This window comes from Gadus morhua, chromosome 16 (genome assembly GCF_902167405.1).
Source record: "Gadus morhua chromosome 16, gadMor3.0, whole genome shotgun sequence".
Taxonomy (NCBI): Eukaryota; Metazoa; Chordata; class Actinopteri; order Gadiformes; family Gadidae; genus Gadus; species Gadus morhua.
The window spans coordinates 28,613,331-28,633,819 of NC_044063.1; the positions used below are offsets into that span (position 1 = coordinate 28,613,331).

Here is a 20,489-nt window from a genome sequence, read left to right on the forward strand (position 1 = left end):
AGCAGCATTGCCCGTCTCTGCCGCCACCTCACTTCCAGTGGTTGGAGCTTTGGTGGATGACCCTCATCGTCTGGCCGAACAGGCAGTTGACGTGGCGAAAACCGCCGGTGTCATCCTCTACCTCTGCTCCACCGGTGCGGTGGCAGCGGCCCGGACGGCAGCATGGCAGCACCTCATACAGAGGACCCTGTGGCTGCAGCAGACCCCGGGTATCCCTGAGCCGATGAGGCGACAGTTACTGGAGTGCCCCATCAGCCCGGACGGGCTGTTCGGGCCCCGTCTGTCTATGGTGGATGAAATGCAGGCTGCTTCCGAGGAGGCAGAGATATTCCAGAGACATGTCTCCCGCCCTCTGCCTCCACCCTGGCAGCAGCGCTCCGCTCCAGGCTCCCGTCGCCGCCATAGGCCCCCGACAGCCACTGTCATGGCGCCGCCGGCAGCTCCTCTTCCTGGCCCCCAGGCTTACCAGCCCCACCCGCCTCCATCACAGGCTGCAGTGAGCGGCCAGCAAAGACCCCGGGCAGCGGGCTCATGGGGCAATGTCCCGCCCCACAAGCGCCAGCGAAGGCAATTACAGGGCGAGGGAGAAGCGTGTGATAGCGAGAAACACCTCTTTACTGAAGACGGCTATTTTCTCCCCACACCTCAGTTAACGCCGGAGCCTATCGGCTATGCCATATCTCTTTCACACGCATCTCCCGCTAGGCAGGCCGTCAATAAACCTTGTATTATTGATCGAGCCAGCTTTACATTACTTTTAAAAAGACAACCTCGCCCGGCTTACCAGCCCCGCCCACCTCTGTCGCAGGCTGCGACGAGCGGCCAGCAAAGGCCTCGGGCAGAGGGCTCATGGGGCGATGTCCCACCCCGCAAGCGCCGGCTATTACGGGGCGAGGGAGCAGCGTGTGACAGCGAGAAACACCTCTTTGCTACAGATGGCTTTTTTCTCCCCACACCCCAGTTAACGGCGGAGCCTATCGGCCCGGCCATAACTGTTTCACACGCATCTCCCACCACATATAGGCAGGCCGTCAATAAACCTCGTATTATTGATCGAGCCAGCCCTACATTACTTTCCCCTCACCACATCATGCCTGGCATGACATGTGCCGAGAAGGCCGAGCTCTCTGTCTACGAATGACACACAGCTCGCTCACAGTGTCAGCAGTCTGCTGCCCAGTCACAGTGTTATTCCTCCTCGCGTCCCAACACTCAGGAGAAAGGAAGCTACACATCTGTCACAAGCTGAGCAGTCGGGGCATGCCTCTGCTAATGACACACACACCCAGCCCTTTCGGGCAGAGCTCCCCATGGGCTGCGAGGAGGATATTACCTCCCCTCGCAGCGGCGGCAGGGGCTCAAGCATGGCTCATTTCCATGACAGCCGCATCAAAACAAGAGGCTGCACAGCCGCTTTCAGAGCATTACTCAGAATGGCTGAACGCGTGCACCCTGGCCAAATGGATGGACAGGCTGATCAGCAAGGGTCACACCCTGCAGTTCACCTCCTTCCCGCCACGATTCAACGGGATTGTGGAAACAACGCTGTCATCCAAGGATCAACAGCTGTCCCTTTTTGCGGAGCTCCAGCAGCTTCTAGCGAAATAAGTGATTTCCACAGTCCCGAAGGGAACGGAAATACAGGGATTCTATTCCCGTTATTTCCTGATACCCAAGAAAACAGGAGGGCTGAGACCGATTCTCGATCTAGGCCTATTCAACAAATGCATCGCGGAGAGGCCGTTTCACTTGTTAACAATCAGACAAGTGTTAGTGTGTGAAACCAGGTGACTGGTTCACCTCAATAGATTCGAATGACGCATACTTCCATGCAGTGGCGGACTCAGGGGGGGGGCAGGGGGGGCGACTGCCCCCACTCATGGCTCAATGGTTGAAAAAGCGCGCTAAAGTGCCCTTCAAGAGTGTCGAAAACGAGAGGAAATGCCTTATTGGCTGCCCTTTTCATGTGCAAAACATGATTAGGTGCCCTCTAGGGTGCTCCTTCATACAATAAATTATGATGATGTGCCCTCTAGAACAAGAAAATTCAATGACGTGCCTTAATGAGTGCCCTTATAGTCCCCTTCTGCCCGTCTGGTGCCCTTTTAGTGCCCCCTTTAGTACCCTGATAGTGCCCTTCTGCCCGTCTGGTGCCCTTCTAGTGCCCTGATAGTCCCCTTCTACCCGTCTGGTCCTTCTAGTGCCCTGATAGTCCTCTTCTGCCCGTCTGGTCCTTCAAGTGCCCTTCCAGTGCCCTTCTAGTGCCCTTCTAGTACCCTGATGGTGCCCTTCTGCCCGTCTGGTCCTTCTAGTGCCCTTCTAGTACCCTGATAGTGCCCTTCTGGTCCTTCTAGTGCCCTTCCAGTGCCCTTCTAGTGCCCTTCTAGTGCCCTGATTGTGCCCTTCTGCTCGTCTCGTCCTTATAGTGCCCTTCTAGTGCTCTTCTGCCCGTCTGGTGCCCTTCTAGTGCCCTTCTGCCCGTCTGGTGCCCCCATGGTTGAAAAAGTGTGCTAAAGTGCCCTCTATGGTGGTGAAAATGAGAGAAAGTGCCTTATTGGCTGCCCTTTACACGTGAACAAAAATTAATGAGTGCCCTAGGTTGCCCCTGATGATGATGATGATGTGCCCTCTCGAGCAAGAATATGGCAAACCGAAAAAAACATGTTGTGGTTAGCTATTGAGGTGCAGATGTTCCTCTCTTTGGTAGCTGACGAACGGGGAATGCGAGGGTTTGCTTTCATGTGGCGTCGCCATGACAAACAGCTACATCGAGTGGTACTTAAATCTCCACTGGAAAACGAAGCAAAAAGCGGATTAAGAGTATGTCAGTACCCATAGTGGAAAAGTGCAATTAGATGCCAAGTTAGAAAAACTTAATATTTTCAGTTTGCATAATCCGTTTAAAATGTATATACATTTTTGAGCGTTCAAGATCATTCAAGTGTAGGTCATTTCATGCAAGAGAGACGATAATGGTCAGCTATCACCTCAACATGAAGGAAAACTTCCTTAAATGTTTCCGTAGCTGGCTGTCAGCGGTCAAAGACTGTATGGTAGCGGCACATTGAATTTTCTCCAGTCTAATTTTTACTTAAATGTTAGTAAAGATGAAAGCAGTAAGGCATCCTCCTTTCTTTGGCTAAAATGTGAAAGTGCACAGTGATGTGAACAACTCATTTTGGTGTTTATAAAGTCGCTAGAATACGGGGAAACAGTGTCTTTGAAGCAAAAAATTTTCCCCAGACCCCCCGTTTAAATTATGAGCCCAACTATTCTTTTAAGTGATACATGGAGATGTAACAATTGCCCCGAATGGGACCTTCAAGGCAGCGCTTGCTAAGGTTAGGGGATAGGACCTTCCAGGCAGCGCTGCCTTTAAGGCTCCGTTGGGGGAACAAAACACCATCAAGTTAGAAAAGCCACTGTGTCCGCTGGTGGGGCCCCATGTTGTCCAGAATGTGCCCTTTATATTTTTTCGCCCCTGCCCTTCAAACAGTCTGAGTCCGCCACTGCTTCCATGTCCCAGTGATCCCCAAACACAGGAAATTCCTGCGTTTCTCATTCCAAGGGTCCCACTACCAGTACAACCCTCTCTCGTTCGGCTATTCTCTAGCCCCACAAACGTTTTCTAAGTGCGTGGAGACGGCTCTCCGGCCGCTGCACGCAACAGGAATGAGAGTACTGCTCTACTTGGACGATCTGCTTTTGCTGTCTCGCTCCAAGGAGGAAGCAGCTATTCAGACAAAAAAGCTGGTAATTCACCTGTCAAATTTAGGTTTCGCCATGAATTGGAAGAAAAGCTCCCCCCTCCCCTCACAGAGTGTGATGTATTTGGGGGTAGAGCTGGATTCAGCTGTAATGAGAGCACGGCTCTCACAGCAGAGGATGGAGTCGCTGTGGTCTCTCCTCCGCCGCTGTTCCCCAGGCAGCGTCGTCACAGCCCTCTCTGTCATAAGGCTGCTGGTGGTGCCGCTGGGGCTGCTTCACATGAGGCGGCTGCAGAGATGGTTTTCTCGCCTGCTCATCGACCCGGCGCGCCAATGTCGGCGCAAAGTGACCATTCCCCTATCAGTGGGCCCCGATTTGACCCACTGGGGCGATCCCCGAACTCTCACGAGAGGAGTGCCGTTGGGCAGAGCATCGTCACACATCTCAGTATTCACGGATGCTTCTCTGTCGGGCTAGGGAGGAACATGCGAGTTTCACGTAGTGGGCGGTGTTTGGCCGCCCCCCGTGACCATTCATATAAACGCATTGGAGCTCCTCACTGTGTTGAAAGTGATCCAACACTTTGCCCCAATGTTAACGAATCAACACGTAATGTTGTCAGTCATCACTCATGCCAAATTGGAGGTCTTATTTTACATGCTGAGCCTCTTAGATCAATAAAGTCAGGCTGGATAGATTTTACAGTTACGTTTTTGGGAAAACTAAATAAATCTTCTAAGTAAACACAACCAAATTACACACAATTTTATAAATATGCTATGTGGGCTGTATATGGATGTGTCCATATATCAGTATGCCTCAGCTGAACAGTTTATGAAGTGCAATACTAATCTATTTAATTGGAATTAGCTTGCCCTAGGCTGTGGTTACACAGTGGGTAGACACAGTCTCTCCCTCTGTCAGCATCTTTACTTGTTTTCTGTCCCCTCTGTTTTGTGTGTTTGGGTGTGTATGAGTGTGTGTGCACAGGCACGTGCCCTTTGTGTGTCTGGCCAGGGTTTTGTATGTGCTTTCGTTGGCCAACTACTTAAACAGGCCTACTGTAAAGTGTAGATAGCAGAGAGCGATAGGATGGAGGGAGGGAGGGAGGGAGGAAAGGAGAGAATCGAGAAGAACACAGGGAGGGAGAAAAAGAGGAGGGGAAACAGCAGGAGGAGTTAAAGATAGAGGGTCTGCAACAGTTGTCATTCAATCTGTCTGTTTATCAAGGAGAGGTTGGATGAATGGATAGGGAGGGATACAGAATGATGCACGGATAGATGGATATAGAGATTGTTAGACAGAACTACATAAAGAAACTGAGAGCAAAGCTGTCAGACATTAGATATCTGTCTGAAGGCCCCCTGGGAGCCACCACCCCAAGGTGAAGACTAGCTAGTATCAGTGATGTTATTTTGCACACACACCTGTGATCCTTATGGACTACTGAACAAATGTGTAAACCCTAAAAGCTACATATGGATGGATGGATGTATGCCCTTCTCTGTTGGCCCTACTGGCACACAGACACACACACACACACACACACACACACACACACACACACACACACACACACACACACACACACACACACACACACACACACACACCAGCTAAGATGAATTTAAACATGGTAAGTGGGTGCAGTTCATTTCCCTTCTCACCCCCTTGGTCGAGGCTCAGTTACTCCGGTGTTGAAAATGTGTTTTTAGAGGTCATTGAGTAAATTAATAATTCTACAGACGCATCATGATCTTAAGAAAATGTGAGAAGACCCTGCACGTTTAATGGCCTCCAATCTCAAGGACCATCCACGAGTCCTTGGTGGATGGTTTGTTGATAATATATCTTTGATGCTTTAATGTTTCTGCCTGTTTTCGTTTCAGTCTGCCGGCCTTCCTTCCTATGTATGTCTGCCTGTCTACCAGTCTTCTATATCTGTGGTTGTGTCTGTCTGCATGCTTGTTTGACCGTTTACCTGTTGTGCCTTTCTGCTTGTCTTCCTCCCAAGTCCGTTTCACACCTGTACCGTGCTCAAGTACGATTGCCCCCACCCCCTGCTGTGCACTGGACTGTGCACACACTAGGCAATCTAAACTGGGCGCCTCTTATATGACATCACGTCGTAATACGTCACCACCAAGCGTCCGCTGCTTAGTAAAACAACAACACAGAAAACACAGTTGACACCTTACTGACTGTATTGACTTACTGAATGTAAATTGCCTGCTTGAGCTAGAACCCCCCCGATGGGAAAGAAGGGTCGAAAGGACTATACGTCATCCAGCTCAGGTTGCGTAGCCGTGCGTGTGCGCGTGTCAGCTCACTAGCATCTGTACTGTGGCCTGAGCACACCTCTCCGAAGTGTGCTCAGGCCACGGAATTGAAGTGGACTTGAGTACGGTTGGCGTGCTCAAACTAGCCAAACGATCTAGACTTGAGCACGGTACAGGTGTGAAACGGACTTGGGCACGGTACAGATGGCCTAGTATGAGTGCACCCTGTGTGTCCTGCTGTCTGACCCTCTGTCTGTCTGTCTGTAGGAGGGGGACTCCCTAGGCGCCATGGAGAAGGTCTGTCGTCAGCTGACCTACCACCTGAGCCCCCACTCCCAGTGGAGGAGACAGGGCCTGCTCAAGAGGAAGCCTCAGGCCTGGTGAGCCTGTGTGTGTGTGTGTGTGTGTGTGTGTGTGTGTGTGTGTGTGTGTGTGTGTGTGTGTGTGTGTGTGTGTGTGTGTGTGTGTGTGTGTGTGTGTGTGTGTTGTGGCAACCCGGCTTGGTGAGTGAGCCGCTTCCTTCCAATCAGCACACAAACTGGAGCTTACTTAAAGCCGAAATGGCACTTTTATTCAAACATAAATTATATATCTATCAAACCAAACAAAACCCAGCTTTGGAGGAATCCACAGTCTTGTTCCTCCAGGTGGAATTACATCACCAACGAGACTGGTCTCTCCACACACGCGAACCAGGAGAGCCCTGAATGAGTGTGGAAGCATGCTTTTTAAAGCATGCTTCCCCACCTGCTCCTCAGGTGCTCCGCATTTCAATGATTGGCACCAATGCTCTTACTGGCGCCATCTGATGAAAATCTGTGATACACCGCCTCCACAACCTGCCCCCTTGGCCTCCAGGGGCGCTGTGCCAGAGACGGGTTGCCACACTCCTCCACCCTTTGATGAAGGCTCGGGGCACCTCTGTCTGACCAGCAACCCGCCCCAGCCAGTGTCCCACCTGGAACCTATAGGACCTCTTTCCGGAGCGGTAGTCCTGCCCGAAGCGTAGCTGCTCCTGCTGCCGGCGCAGCTTGACCCGCTCCCGCTGGATCCCGTACCGCTCACGCCGGCGCTCAAACAGGATGCGCTGCCGCTCACGCTCCAGGAACTGCAGCTCCATGCAGTCGGCGTCCAGACGCCCCTTCTCCACCTCCAGCCAGTTCCTCTTGCGGATCAGGTGCTCCCGTTCCTCCCCCTCTTGGAACTGACGGATGCGATCCCGCCTCTCCACATCTCGGACGCGTCGCCTCGGCTGGGCTGCCCGTCCAGGTGGCGCTGTTCCCCGTCTGTCCTGACGAGTCTCAATTGGCTGGGGCTGGGGACCGACGTTGAAGCTCAGCTGTTGGGCGACCTGCCGGTTCTCTTCCAGCTCCTTCATCAATCCCAACAGCTGGGCCTTCAGTGCCTCCCTCTCTCGGAACCAGTCTTGTGTCTGGCGGCAGTCTCCTCCAGGGCCATCTTATGCTCCACCTTCATCCTCTCCGTAGTCCTGCTGGCCACCAGCTCCTCACCTTTCTCCTGGTCATTCTGGAACCTTTGTTCCTTCAGCCGCTGGATGCTATGCTCCTTCTCAGCGAGGGATTCCACCAACGTGGTGAGGGCGCTGTCTGTGTTGGAGGTGTCCGCCTGCAGCAACTTGATCACACACAGTGTGTGTGTGTGCGTGCGTGTGTGCGTGCGTGCGTGTGTGCGTGTGTGTGTGTGTGTGCGTGTGTGTGTGTGTGTGTGTTTGCATATCTGCTTTGCCAACCCACTCTCAGTGTGTCATCGTTGAGTCATCAGCTACCCCTTTTGGAGATCTTTAAATGCACTTTCAGACATAGTTCCAGGAAAATAAAGGATAACCTTTCATGCAGCTATGTTCTCTGACGTTTCTGTCGTTTGCCCTTTCACACACGGCATAGCAATTCCAATAAAAGGGCCAAGATACAGTCCAACAGAGGCCGGTAATTTAATGCTTATGGATGCCTGCCGCCATCGAACTTGCAGAATGAATGGAGCCCCCTTATTTCAAATCCTTCTAGATATTGAAATCTTTATTATTATTATTCTTTCGCCTTTTTTTGGTCTTCGACTCCTCCGCCATACTTTCAGCTACAGAAGCCATTCAACTATTAAAACGTTCAGCTCTTTAACGACATGATGGATTTCTATCAGTGTTTATCCTGTTTTTCAACTTTTTCCACTTTTTTTAAACATGGAAGTCAAAAGTGGAAAAAGCTGAATAGTTTAAAAAGTCCCATTTTCTCAGGTACTTCTAAAACGTAAACTAATCCATTTTCAACCGTTTATCTTCGTACCATTTAACAAATCTACACACTTGTATCTTCAATAATATCTAAACGGATTTTCGATATCATTTAAACTTTCTTCAGAATCACAGTTTTAGTTTCAAACCCTCATATTCTACAGTTGGTCCCATTTAAACCATCTGCCCATTCTGACAGTTAAATTACTTAAGACATCGTAACTCGGTCAGATTTCAACTGTTCATCTTCGTTCTAACCTTTAAACAAATCTACACATTTGTATCTTCAATACTGTCCAAGGAAATTTCAATAGCATTTATACTTTTTTCAGAATCACAGTTTTAGTTTCAAACCGGCATCGTTTTCAGTTGCTCTCATTGATTTCCGTTCACGCCAGAACGTGAGGACCAGTGGCGGACTCAGGGGGGGGGGCAGGCCGACCGCCCCCCCTCGTGCCTCCATGGTTGAAAAAGTGCCCTCAAGAGTGGCAAGACGAGAGAAAGTGCCTTATTGGCTGCCCTTTATATGTGAAAAAAATAAATGGGTGCCCTCTGGTGCCCCTTCATACAATAAATTATAACAATGTGCCCTCTAGAGCAAGAATAAGGCAAACCGAAAAAACATGAAGTGGTTAGTAGGAGTGTAACGGTACACAAAAGTCACGGTTCGGTACGTACCTCGGTTTTTAAGTCACGGTACGGTACGGTTCATAGTTAAGGGGAAAATTAAATATGCTTGTTTGTCAACAACGGAGAATGGCCGTAGATCAGCAACAATGAAAACACCAATAAACTTGGTTATGGCATTTTCATTTCTGAATTCCCAGACAGGGGTTGTTTTATAAATAGTGTCGTGACTCGTGAACTGGGTTTGCACAGCTTGTTTTTTTTTCCCACAGCAACAGTGATAGTAACGCCTGGATGGTGCCTTTTCAAATATGTGTGCCAGGGATGTGTATTTGTAGCAAAAATACTATTCGATATTCGCTGAGCATTCAAATAATATTAAAAAATTGCTCAATCAAGAACCCCCCACGCACGCACGCACCTCGGATACACTCACACCATCAACATTCAACATCACAATTATTTCAACGTGGGCTTAGGCAGATAGACCTACATGCGCCGAAAACGGATGGCTATTTATTTATTTAATTATTTATTAATTCTACTGAACACAGCCTGCATGACAGTGAACTAGACACGTCAAAAATATAACTTCACACGGTGTGTCTTTTTACAATTTATTTGTTGCCAGCATTCGTAGTGTTGGACGTTGACGTCGCTTAGCAACCGAGGACGCTATTCACCACCGGAAGTTGTGAAGGCCCATGCAAGTCAACAGCATTGAGAAGAGCCGTGTAATAAATAACGATAGTCACATTCATTATTCGATATTCTGCGTGACTCAGACTATTCGACGATCGTTGCCCATCCCTAGCGTGTACATGTTAAAGTGCTGTACGTAGACACGGAGAGCCTTCTCCATAGAGCATCCAATGTTTTTTAACTATCCGTCGACGACATGGACCTATTGGTAAACGCAACGGAGACAGCAAGGGCTGTGATTGGTCCTCTAACAAAAATTAATTTCCGTAATCACTTCTCCGGTTTGACTTTGCACCTTAATTACTTTGTACATTGTTTACTTTGTACCTTAAGGACCAATAAAACACCAAATAAGATTTGAAAAGCTTTGGAAGTTCATTTACAACACTGCTTGCATGGTTTGTAGTCAAGATATAAGATAGATGGGGCGGCGAATTGCATTGCGTATCCGACATCCCAACGGAGAGCTGCTGAGGGGTCTTCGTAGTAACAGAGTCGGATTCCATAGTCGGAGTCGTATACTTTGGCTAAACGGTCCGGGTGGAACACCGACTTCAAGTTTTAAATTCTGCATCGTAAAACAAGCCTTTACATTCGCCATATTAACGCTATGTACGCCACTTTTACGTACCGCGGTACACCTCTGTAACTGCTCCGAAGTCCCTGTAACGTGACGGTTCGGTTCAAATACGTGTACCGTTACACCCCTAGTGGTTAGATAATGAGGTGCAGACGTTCCACTCTTTGGTAGCTGACGAACGGGGAATGTGAAAGAGGCGTTGCTTTCATGTGGCGTTGCTATGACGAACAGTTACATCGAGTGGTACTGAAATCTGCAATGGATAACGAAGCAAAAAGCAGATTAAGAGTATGCCCGTACCATGGCCCGTAGTGGAAAAGCGCAATTAGATGCCAAGTTCGAAATACGATAAAGTAATCTCATCTGCACTCTCCCTGTTTTTGCAATACACCCTTTAGGCTAGATTATGTTGCTAATATACTAATTCCCATTGTTAAAAACGATCTATTCCCTTGATTTACATTTTCAGTTTTAGCCACACCCCATTTAGAATGTTCAGGTCTCTTAGGGCAGAAATTATTTCAAGGACCCCCTCATAACCGCAACACAAATGTAATAGGCTCATGTCTATTTTTTCTGTTAGATGCTTTTGAACTATTTTATGCTTCAATCATTCAGTGCTAATACCACAATAGTGTTAAATAAGCATTTTATTGTATTTTGGCATGACTTTACAATATGTAAATAGATTTTACCTTTAATAAATGTGTGTATAAAAATTTCGCACACACACACACACACGCACACACCCCCCCCCCCCCCCCCCCCCCCCCCCTAACAAAACCATCAAAAACATGACACGGCAACATTGCCCAATGTTGTCACAATGGACATGGGACAACGGCAGAGGACATGTTTATTTCCAAATGTCTGCAAGGATTGGTTTACAAGAGAGATAGTAAAGTGGTGCAAAACAGTTAAATTATTCACCCACGTAAACACGTTACCTACTGTAACCAATGGTCCATCGTAACAAATCGCCTGCTCGGCATGCCATGCATATATGGATGAAGCTTTGAAGGGGACGCAAAACACAGCTTTGGCAACGCTGTTGAACGCTGATTGGCTGTCATCACGCGTTTGCTGCCGAAAAGTTGAAATATTTCAACTCGAGCAGCAACTCGAGGGCGTGCTGCGCTGCAAATCAAATCTTGCCGCGCCGCAAATCAAATTTGCTGCCGGTTTTCTCGGCAGCAAGTGGTCCGGCAGCAAACCCGCAACGCGTCTCTACATTCACTTTAAATGGGATCGTGTTGCGCGGCATCTTTTTGCATCTTTTGGTGTGAACGCAGGGCAGACTCGAGCATGCGTTGACAGGTTGACGCAATGTTAACAGAGTTACTATTGGCCGAAAATTAAAGCAGGGGGAGGGCTGAACACAATGCGCCTGTTTAATAGGCTTTTATTTAGTAATTTAGGTGTGAGATGTGAAGGTAAAGCCTGAGGGAGTTTGACGTAATGTAAAAGCCGAGTGTTCATTGGTTTAACGTTACGCCGACGGGAGTAATGACGACCGGCCCAAATTTTTTTCCATAAATACCGGTATTGTTATGTTGCAACAACAAGCTCTTCACGGACCCCCTGGCAACGCGCCGCGGACCCCCGGGGGTCCGGAATCCCCACTTTGAGAACCGAGGTCTTAGGGGGCCTAATATCTATGCTGAATACAGACAGAGTTGTTACTCTCTGACATCTTACTACAGTGTGTGAGGTAGGTAATACAGCAAGTTTTCTTTAAAGTTGTAACGATTGATCTACACCAATGATACATTACTAAATACTAATGTACACTGCAAGTGCTTTTATAGGATAGCTGTATCACATTGCCTAAATTCCTAGCTAAGGAGCTAGCTAACTAAAGCTGATCTAAGAGTGGGGTTAGCATTGGGCTACCCCTATCATTACAGAATGCCAAGGCGAGAAAGAAAGCTGAAAGCTGTCCTATAAGACACAGAATGACATTACAAAGGCCCTTGCCACCTATGTCAGAAGAGTTCTTCATTCTCAAAGAAATAGATGAGTCAAAGTTATTCTCCATTCTCTTGGATGAGATGAGACCACTGATGTTTTCCATGTCGAACAGTGTCCTTCCTTGTTCGCTTTGTCCATCAGTTGGAAATCAACAAGACATTCTTACAAGTTTGCGATGTAGCAGGAACAACGGGAAAGGAATTCGAGAATGTTGTAATGACACTCCTTGAGGCGAATGGACGGAAATTGGAAGATGTCAGGGGCCAAGGTTACGATGGACCTGCAAATATGAGTGGAAGCTACAAGGGTCTGCAGTCGTGAATTCAGATCCATAATTACAAAGCTTTATACGTGCACTGCCATGCCCACTGTCTAAACCTGGTCTTGGTGGAGAGTGCCAAATCAAACCAGCATTTTGTTAGGTTTTTCAACTTATTGGAAAGTCTTTACACATTTTTTGCCGGATCTACAAAATGCCATGCTGCGTTTGTTAAAATGCAACAGTCCATGTATCCTGACCAAAGCGTCTGTGAATTGAAAAAGCTGTTTGACACAAGGTGGGCGTGCAGAGATGACCCTGAATAAGGTTCTTTCTGCCGTCGTTAATCTGCTTCAGAACATGGCTGACAGTGATCCACCAGATGCTGCAGCAGGTGATGCCCGGATGCTCCTGCGTAGCAAAGATTTTGAGTTCATTCTATGCATGGAGATTACCAGACCCATCTTCAATGAGACTGCCATCGCATCTGCTTCACTGCAGAAGAAAGTCCTTGATTTGACAACATCATACACCATTGAGGAGGGAGTTATACAGAGAGTAAAATCAATGAGGAAGGATGAGGAGTTCAAGGTCCTTTTTGCAAAGGCAAAAGGGAACTCAGAGGCAGCAGGAATTGAGGTTCCAGATGAAAAACCTGGCATTTCTGAATTCCCAGACAGGGGTTGTTATATAAAGAGTGTCGTGGGCTGGGTTTCAGAATCAGAATCAGAATCTCTTTATTGTCATTGCACAAAGTGCAACGAAATTGGGGTAGAGGCTCTCAAAATAAGTGCCTTTTAAAACAAAAACTAAATGAGAAAAGGGTTATTTTTTAAAAAATAAATATAGAATGTTAAAGAACTCAGACAAATATATACATTTTAAAATGTCAGCCAATTTTAAAGGTCAAATTGGTATGATAATGCAATAATTTATGATTCTGCATTATTTAGAGAAATAACAGCTCTGGGGTAGACTGTTTTTAAGCCTATTTGTTTTTTACCTGATTGCCCTGTAGCGCCTCCCAGAGGGCAACAGTTCAAACAGGTTATGGGCTGGGTGGGATGAGTCTCTCAGGATGCTGCGCTCTCCTGAGGCAGTGTCTATTTTAGACATCCTCAAGAGAGAGAAGAGGACATCCAATGACTTTTTGTGCCGTTTTTATGACCCTCTGGAGGGCTTTCCTCTCAGCTGCAGTGCAACTGGCAAACCACAGCAAGATGCCGTAGCTTAGGACAGTCTCAATGGTGCAGCGATAAAAGGTCATCAGCATTTTCTCCTGAAAATTGTTCTTCCTGAGGATCCTTAGGAAATACAGTCTCTGTTGGGCCTTTTTCATAAGTGCCTTGGTGTTTATTGTCCAGGTCAGGTGCTGCTGAATATGTATGCCCAGGAACCTGAAGTCCGAGACTCTCTCCACGCTCTCCCCGTTCATATAGATGGGCTGAATGTCCGGCTTACTCCTCCTATAATCCATGATCAGCTCTTTGGTCTTTGAGGTGTTGAGGATGAGGTGGTTCTCCGCACACCATGTAGACAGTCTTTGGACCTCCTCCCTATATGCAGTCTCATCCCCACCTGAGATGAGCCCCACCACCGTTGTATCATCCGCAAACTTAATGATGGTATTGCTGGGGTGGCTGGGGATGGAGTCATTGGTGTAGAGAGTGTATAGTAGGGGGCTCAGCATGCAGCCCTGTGGGGAGCCGGTGCTGATGCTAAGTGCAGAGGAAAGATGGGCACCTACTCCAACTCTCTGGGAGCGCTCTGTCAGAAAGTCTTTGATCCAATAACAGATTGGTTGTGAAAGACCCAAGTCCATTAGTTTGGTGAGAAGTCTGTTTGGTATGATGGTATTGAAAGCAGAGCTGAAGTCTATGAAGAGCAGCCTGGCGTAGCTCCCCTGATGTTCCACATGTTGCAGCGTGGTGTGGAGCGCGGTGGCTATGGTGTCCTCTGTAGACCTGTTTGCTCTGTATGCGAATTGGTGGGGATTAGAAGTGGTTGGCAGGCTTGTTGTGATGTGGCTCCGGACTAGTTTCTCGAAACACTTCATGATGTCGTTTTTGGTAGAGGAATGATTGTGGAGGACTTCAGGCAGGGAGGGATCTTGCACTGGGACAGGGACTGGTTGAATATATCAGTGAAGACATCAGCCAGTTGGTCAGCGCAGTCTCTCAGCACTCTCCCCGTCACAGCATCCGGTCCAGCAGCTTTCCTAGGATTCACTGCCCGTAGTGTGTACCTCACCTCATGTGCCTGCACTGTGAAGATGTCGTTGCTGGGGGCTGGTGGATGTGATGGAGCCACCTCCAGTGTCTCAGCCTCGAAGCGGGCAAAGAAGCAGTTTAGTTCCTCAGATAGCGAGGCATCACCGTTGGTTACTGTGAGGTTGCTGGACTTGTAGTTTGTGGTGTGTTGGACCCCCTGCCACACCTGCCGTGAGTTGTTGCTGCTGAAGTGGTCCTCAATCTTCCTCTTATATGCTGTCTTGGCCTCCCTGATGCCTCTCTTCAGGCAGGTTCTGGCAGCGCTGTAATGTACCTCATCTCCAGACCTGAAGGTGGTGTCCCTCTCCTTTCAGATCAGCATGATTAAAGTCGCCTGGACGTCTTTTGTCATCGAGGGTTTTTGGTTTTGATACACCCGGATGCACCTGTCCACAGTGTCAGTGTCAACACAATGCTTGATGTAGCAGAGTACGGTGGAGGTGTACTCTTCCAAGTCCTGATTTTTGAAAATGGCCCAGTTGGTATTTCCAAAACAGTCCTGCAGCTGCTGTGCGGCATCATCAGGCAAGGTTTTAACGGCTTTTTAACAGCTTTTTTCTTAATTGTGGTGTATGCTGTAATCAGAAGCAGGGACATGTGATCAGATGATCCCAGGTGAGGTAGCTGTTTAGTCTTGTAACCATGCTTGATATTTGAGTAGGCTTTGTCCAGAGTGTTTCCTTCCCTGGTAGCACAGTTTATGTGCTGATGGAATTTGGGAAGAACTACTTTCAGATCAGCATTATTAAAGTCGCCTGCTATGAGATGCACTGCCTCTGGATGAGTGTTTTGCTGAAGGCTAATGGCGTTGTACAGCTGACTGAGGGCGGAGTTAGCATTTGCATTCGGTGCCATGACAACAGTAAACTCCCGTGGAAGATACTCGTTACAATTTAAAAACAAATTTGTGTACAAAAACACTAAGAAAAAGCACCGAAAAGGAGAGCTCAATGCCGCTGCGTCTAGACACGCCGGCATAGCAACGCATACAGGTTTAAAAAAACGTTTGCACACCTCGGTTTTTTTTCAACAGCAACGGCGATAGTAACACCTAGATGGTAACTTTTCAAATGGGATGTGCATTACTGGCAGAAATACTATTCTATATTCGCTGAGAAGTATTCGAATAATATTCGAACATCGGTCAATCAAGAACCCCCCACGCACGCACGCACCTCGGATACACGCACACACAATGACATAGGGAGAGGCTTTTATGATTTGTATGAAATCATCTGTTTATTTCAACAACTGCGCCATCAACATTCAACATCAAAATTATTTCAACGTGGGCTTAGGCAGATAGACCTACATGCGCCGAAAACAGATCACTATTCATTTATTCATTTGACTGAACACAGCCTGCATGACGGTGAACTAGACACGTCAAAAAAATAACTTCACACAGTGTGTCTTTTTACAATTTATGTGTTGCCAGCATTCGTGTTGATCAGCAGAGAAATAGTCCGCCAACGACGTTGATGTCGCTTAGCAACCGAGGACACTGGGGTTGATAAGTTACCGAACTACATGCGTGATACAACAGAAAAAAAAGTAGTATACTTTGGCTAAATGGTCCGGGTGGAACTCCGACTTCAAGTTTTAAATTCCGCATCGCAAAACAAGCCTTTACATTCGCCATATTAACGCTATGTACGCCACATTTACGTACCGAGGTACACCTCTGTTACCGCACCGAAGTGCCTGTACCGTGAAGGTTCGGGACAAATACGTGTACCGTTACTACCCTACTGCGCACGGAGTCTAGACCTCTTTTAGGCTCTTTAGAATCATTTGCATAGGTTACTCCCGAATGTTTTTATTTATTTATGAATGAAGACACCCGCATGCAAGGATGAGTCTGAGTGTAGCCTACACTCAGACGTGAGTGTAGCGTTGTTTTTTATCCAGACAAAAGTCTCGTAAGGAAAGTTCCTCTGCATCTCTCTCGTAGACCGCACCATCTTTCAAGGCCTTTGTTTAATGCGACTTCATAACCTTCTCTCACATGATCAGCAGCTCGCGGATTTAACTTTCTCTCCAGTTAGAACTGCTCATGATGATATCGCTGCGTTCCCTCTTTAGAGACAGCGCAGCAACACCTCTATCCAAGCCCCCACCCCCGGAACCGCAGAGCCGTCGCATTTACTTCAGGATGAAGCCAAATAAATCGCAAATGTGTGTAGGGTCTGGGAGGGTAAATTGGGGTGCTAGCTCAAGCAGGCAATTTACCTCGGACAGTGTAAATGCGCGGAATGTGCCGCGAAAAGGCGTGCATACGACGGCATATTTGGCAGTGTAAAAACGCCTTATGATGGTGCTGGTAATGTAAGTGGGAAAGCACGTGTCGTTCAGGCACGCATCGCAGCACATTTTCCCGCAGCAGTCCACGTTCACTGCAGAAACCACTCTCTCAACTTGCCGATGGCGCACTCCACTAAGGATGTTTGTAACTGTCTAGACATGGTCCAATAAATAATGAACTTCATCACAGCCTCACCGAAGCATCTACAGTGCTTTATGGCAAACAATCGCAACAAAAAACGCCTGCAGAAATTCTCCGACACCCGCTTGTCTCAGCATGATTTGTGTACAGTAGGCTATATCTTTTGTTATTGATCAATATGAGGACATTTTAACCATGATGGTTTAATTAAAATCAGAGGCAGACAGCAAGTGCAGCTCGAAAGCGACCTCCCACACAAGAGCAATGGAATCATTTGATTTTATTATATGCCTTATGAGAGGGTTGCCTTGTGACGGGGCGTTTGATCGGTACATTTCGGCTGCGCATGTATTTTGCAATTTTAAATTGCTGAAATATATTATGCAGTTGTTGACTTCTAACATGTCTCTGCTGTTTAAATCTAGCAGTAGTCTATGAGTAATATGTCAGCGGCAACCACTGTTTTGGGGATATTGCGAAATTGTGCCAGCTTGACATTCCGTGGTATTGGATGTGATTTAATAAAACGCATCCAATACACGGAATGACCGCTGGTGATGTCACTGAGGCTATAGTAGGCTAACGATGCTCTAAGCATCCTACGAGTACCCCTGGAGTCCTCATTATCTACGAGTGAGTTCACGACGTTCGTTACCAACGATGCTTTCTGGAAATGTTGTGAAAACTGTACAATGCTCTTACGACGCACTTCACGAACCACTTAGGCTAACGATGCTTTTGGGAAACGGGGCCGTTATCTATTAACCAGCGAAGACACTGAGAATAGCTGTAGCAATTTTTTGACTAGCATTAATGAGATAAGAGCAACCTTCACACGGAAGGTGAAACATAAACATGGACAAAAGAGCACCTTACCATGGCTTAATGACACTATCTGGAAACAAATGAAAGAGAGAGATTCTGCTTTAAAGAGGGCTCTAAAATCAGGGCATAGTAGCGATAAGCTTGCCTTTACCACTCTCCGAAATAAGGTGCTGAGGAATTTAAGAAAGGGAGTTTTTTTTATCAGAATCATTAATGGAGCACAAGGACGTGGGAAACTTATATAGAGAAATCTTAATAAAATAACTGGTAGGAATAAAGAACATAGAACAGCTTTACCTGAACTCACAGTGAATGGAATATTGATAATGATATTTTGACAAGTACATTTAATGATTTCTTTATAAATTCAGTCGAGGAACTGACTCAAGGAATCGTGACTGGAACTGTGCCATCCATCCCCATTGATGATGCTAAACCTATCTTTGAAATAAAGGAAATATCTGAATCAGAGGTGATAAAAATTATAACCTGAGGAACTCAAAAGCAAAGGATTTGTATTGGTTGGATACCACATTTTTAAAATCGCAGAGGGACGCCCTTGCTAGCCTAATTGCTCATCTGATGAGCAATTATCAGTTGGGCAAAGTACTTTTCCAAACACTTGAAAAAAAAGATGTGGTATCTCCGATCCATAAGTCTGGTGGTAAAACAATGGTGTCAAATTATAAACCTATTAGTATCCTATTAGTGTTATCCAAGGTGTCAGAAAAATGGGTAGCAGAACACCTGAAAACACTTCTAAATTTGGGTCACAACCCCTTACACCCAATGCAATTTGGTTTTTGCACAAACCATTCTACAGAGACAGCAAACTGCTTCCTCCTTGAAAACATCAAGTCACAATTAGATGGGGGTGGTATAGTAGGTGCACTGTTTTTTGACCTTAAGAAGGCTTTTGACACTGTCAATCATCAGACACTTTTATCTTCTTTAGCCTGTACATTAATGACTTACCTTCAGTCTGTCCATCTGTGAGTATACAAAATGTATGCAGAATATACAGTTCTCTATGTGCATGCAAAAAGCAAACAGCAGGCTGCAACTAAACTCACTGAAGCACTGGTCCACGTTGCAGACTGGCTAAAAAGGTCATGTCTATATCTGAACATTAACAAAACAGTCTATATGTACTTTTCTCAGAGATTTTTTTATTTTTTTATGTCTCTTTTCTCTGTCTGTCTGTCTGTCTGTCTGTCTGTCTGTCTGTCTGTCTGTCTGACTCTCCCTTCTTCTTTGCTTTCTGTACTTCTTGCATTTTTTTTTATTAATGTAATGTGATGATGTGTTGACCGTCCGACCGAAAATTAGCTTTTTTGCTAGATCTGGCACATTTACATTTTGGGGGTCAACTAAAAATGTCAATTGATGTGCATTGTCCCTTTTTAAATAAATAAATAAAATAAAATTCAACACAGCAATGCCAACAGTGGAAATGTTCCCATGTCTTGAGCAAGCCAAATGCTGGTGCAGATTTCCCGGAATTTTGATCCCTGTTCCCATTCACACATGACCCAAAGTACACTGAAAAAAAAAGTCTGTTGGATATGCATGAAAAAAATGTGTACATCGGTTGCACATATTAAAATCATTTTCACTTCTAACTATTTAATTTAGAGAGATAGACAGAATTATTTTTGGTCATGCAAACATGACTTTTTATGTTATTTAATTATTATTATTATTATTATTATTATTATTATGTTAAACATACTTACCGGTAATTACCCCATGTTAAACCAAAGTGACTTAATATAATTTTGTATTTATTTTACATGCTCAGGCTATTCAATTATAATCTGTTTAAGAAACATGATTTTTCTATTTCAATTAGTGTTGTCATGTTAAATCTACCTAACCTGCTCAAGGAAGTATGAGACTATTAAATTAAAAATCATCTGCATAATTTTCCACATATTTCTGTGCAGATCTTTGATTTAAATAATGGCTTTTTGTACATCCTAATCTAATGTCTTATCTGAAACATTTATCATAACATTTGCAAAATAAATAAGGCACAAATAACCAACGTTTTTTTTTTATTGTATTTCTTTCAAATAATACAACATTTAACTGTGAAATCACAAAACAGTTTTTTTTTTTACTTTGCTTGGTTAAAATTCTAATGATATGAAAATAAAATAGCACAGCCATTGTTATGCATGTGTAACCTTGAGTCGACGAATCTGGAGAATGCTTGTCCTGTGTACAAATTGCATGTCCAAACTATTGGCATTTGAAGGTGGAGTCAGCGATTAAGGGGAATGCTTCTTGTCAAAATCAGTGAATATCTCTTCATGATCCACTACCTACCAGTACGGTTTGGTTGCTGACAAAAAAAAATAAGAATCCATAGTTAATACACATCCTGTTTGCTCTGTAAATGTGATATTGTAGGTCCTTGGTTTACAGAGCCTAGGCTGAGTACTAACAAAGGATTTATAGCACAGATACAGTACGGAGAGGTAGTGGATAATAAAGAGATATTCACTGATTTTGACAACAAGAATTTGCCTTAATCGCCGACTCCACCTTCAAATGACAATAGTTTGGACA

General features: G+C 46.0%; 1 protein-coding gene across 1 annotated transcript in view; it reads left to right on the plus strand.

The window, feature by feature from the left end:
• Positions 1 to 20,489, plus strand: part of lrrc75a (leucine rich repeat containing 75A) — a 133,906-nt gene that overhangs the window by 59,472 nt on the left and 53,945 nt on the right. Inside the window, exon 3 of the mRNA XM_030381626.1 lies at positions 6,255 to 6,367. Coding sequence (XP_030237486.1) covers positions 6,255 to 6,367 — 113 coding nt within the window. The remainder of the gene's footprint in view (positions 1 to 6,254; positions 6,368 to 20,489) is intronic.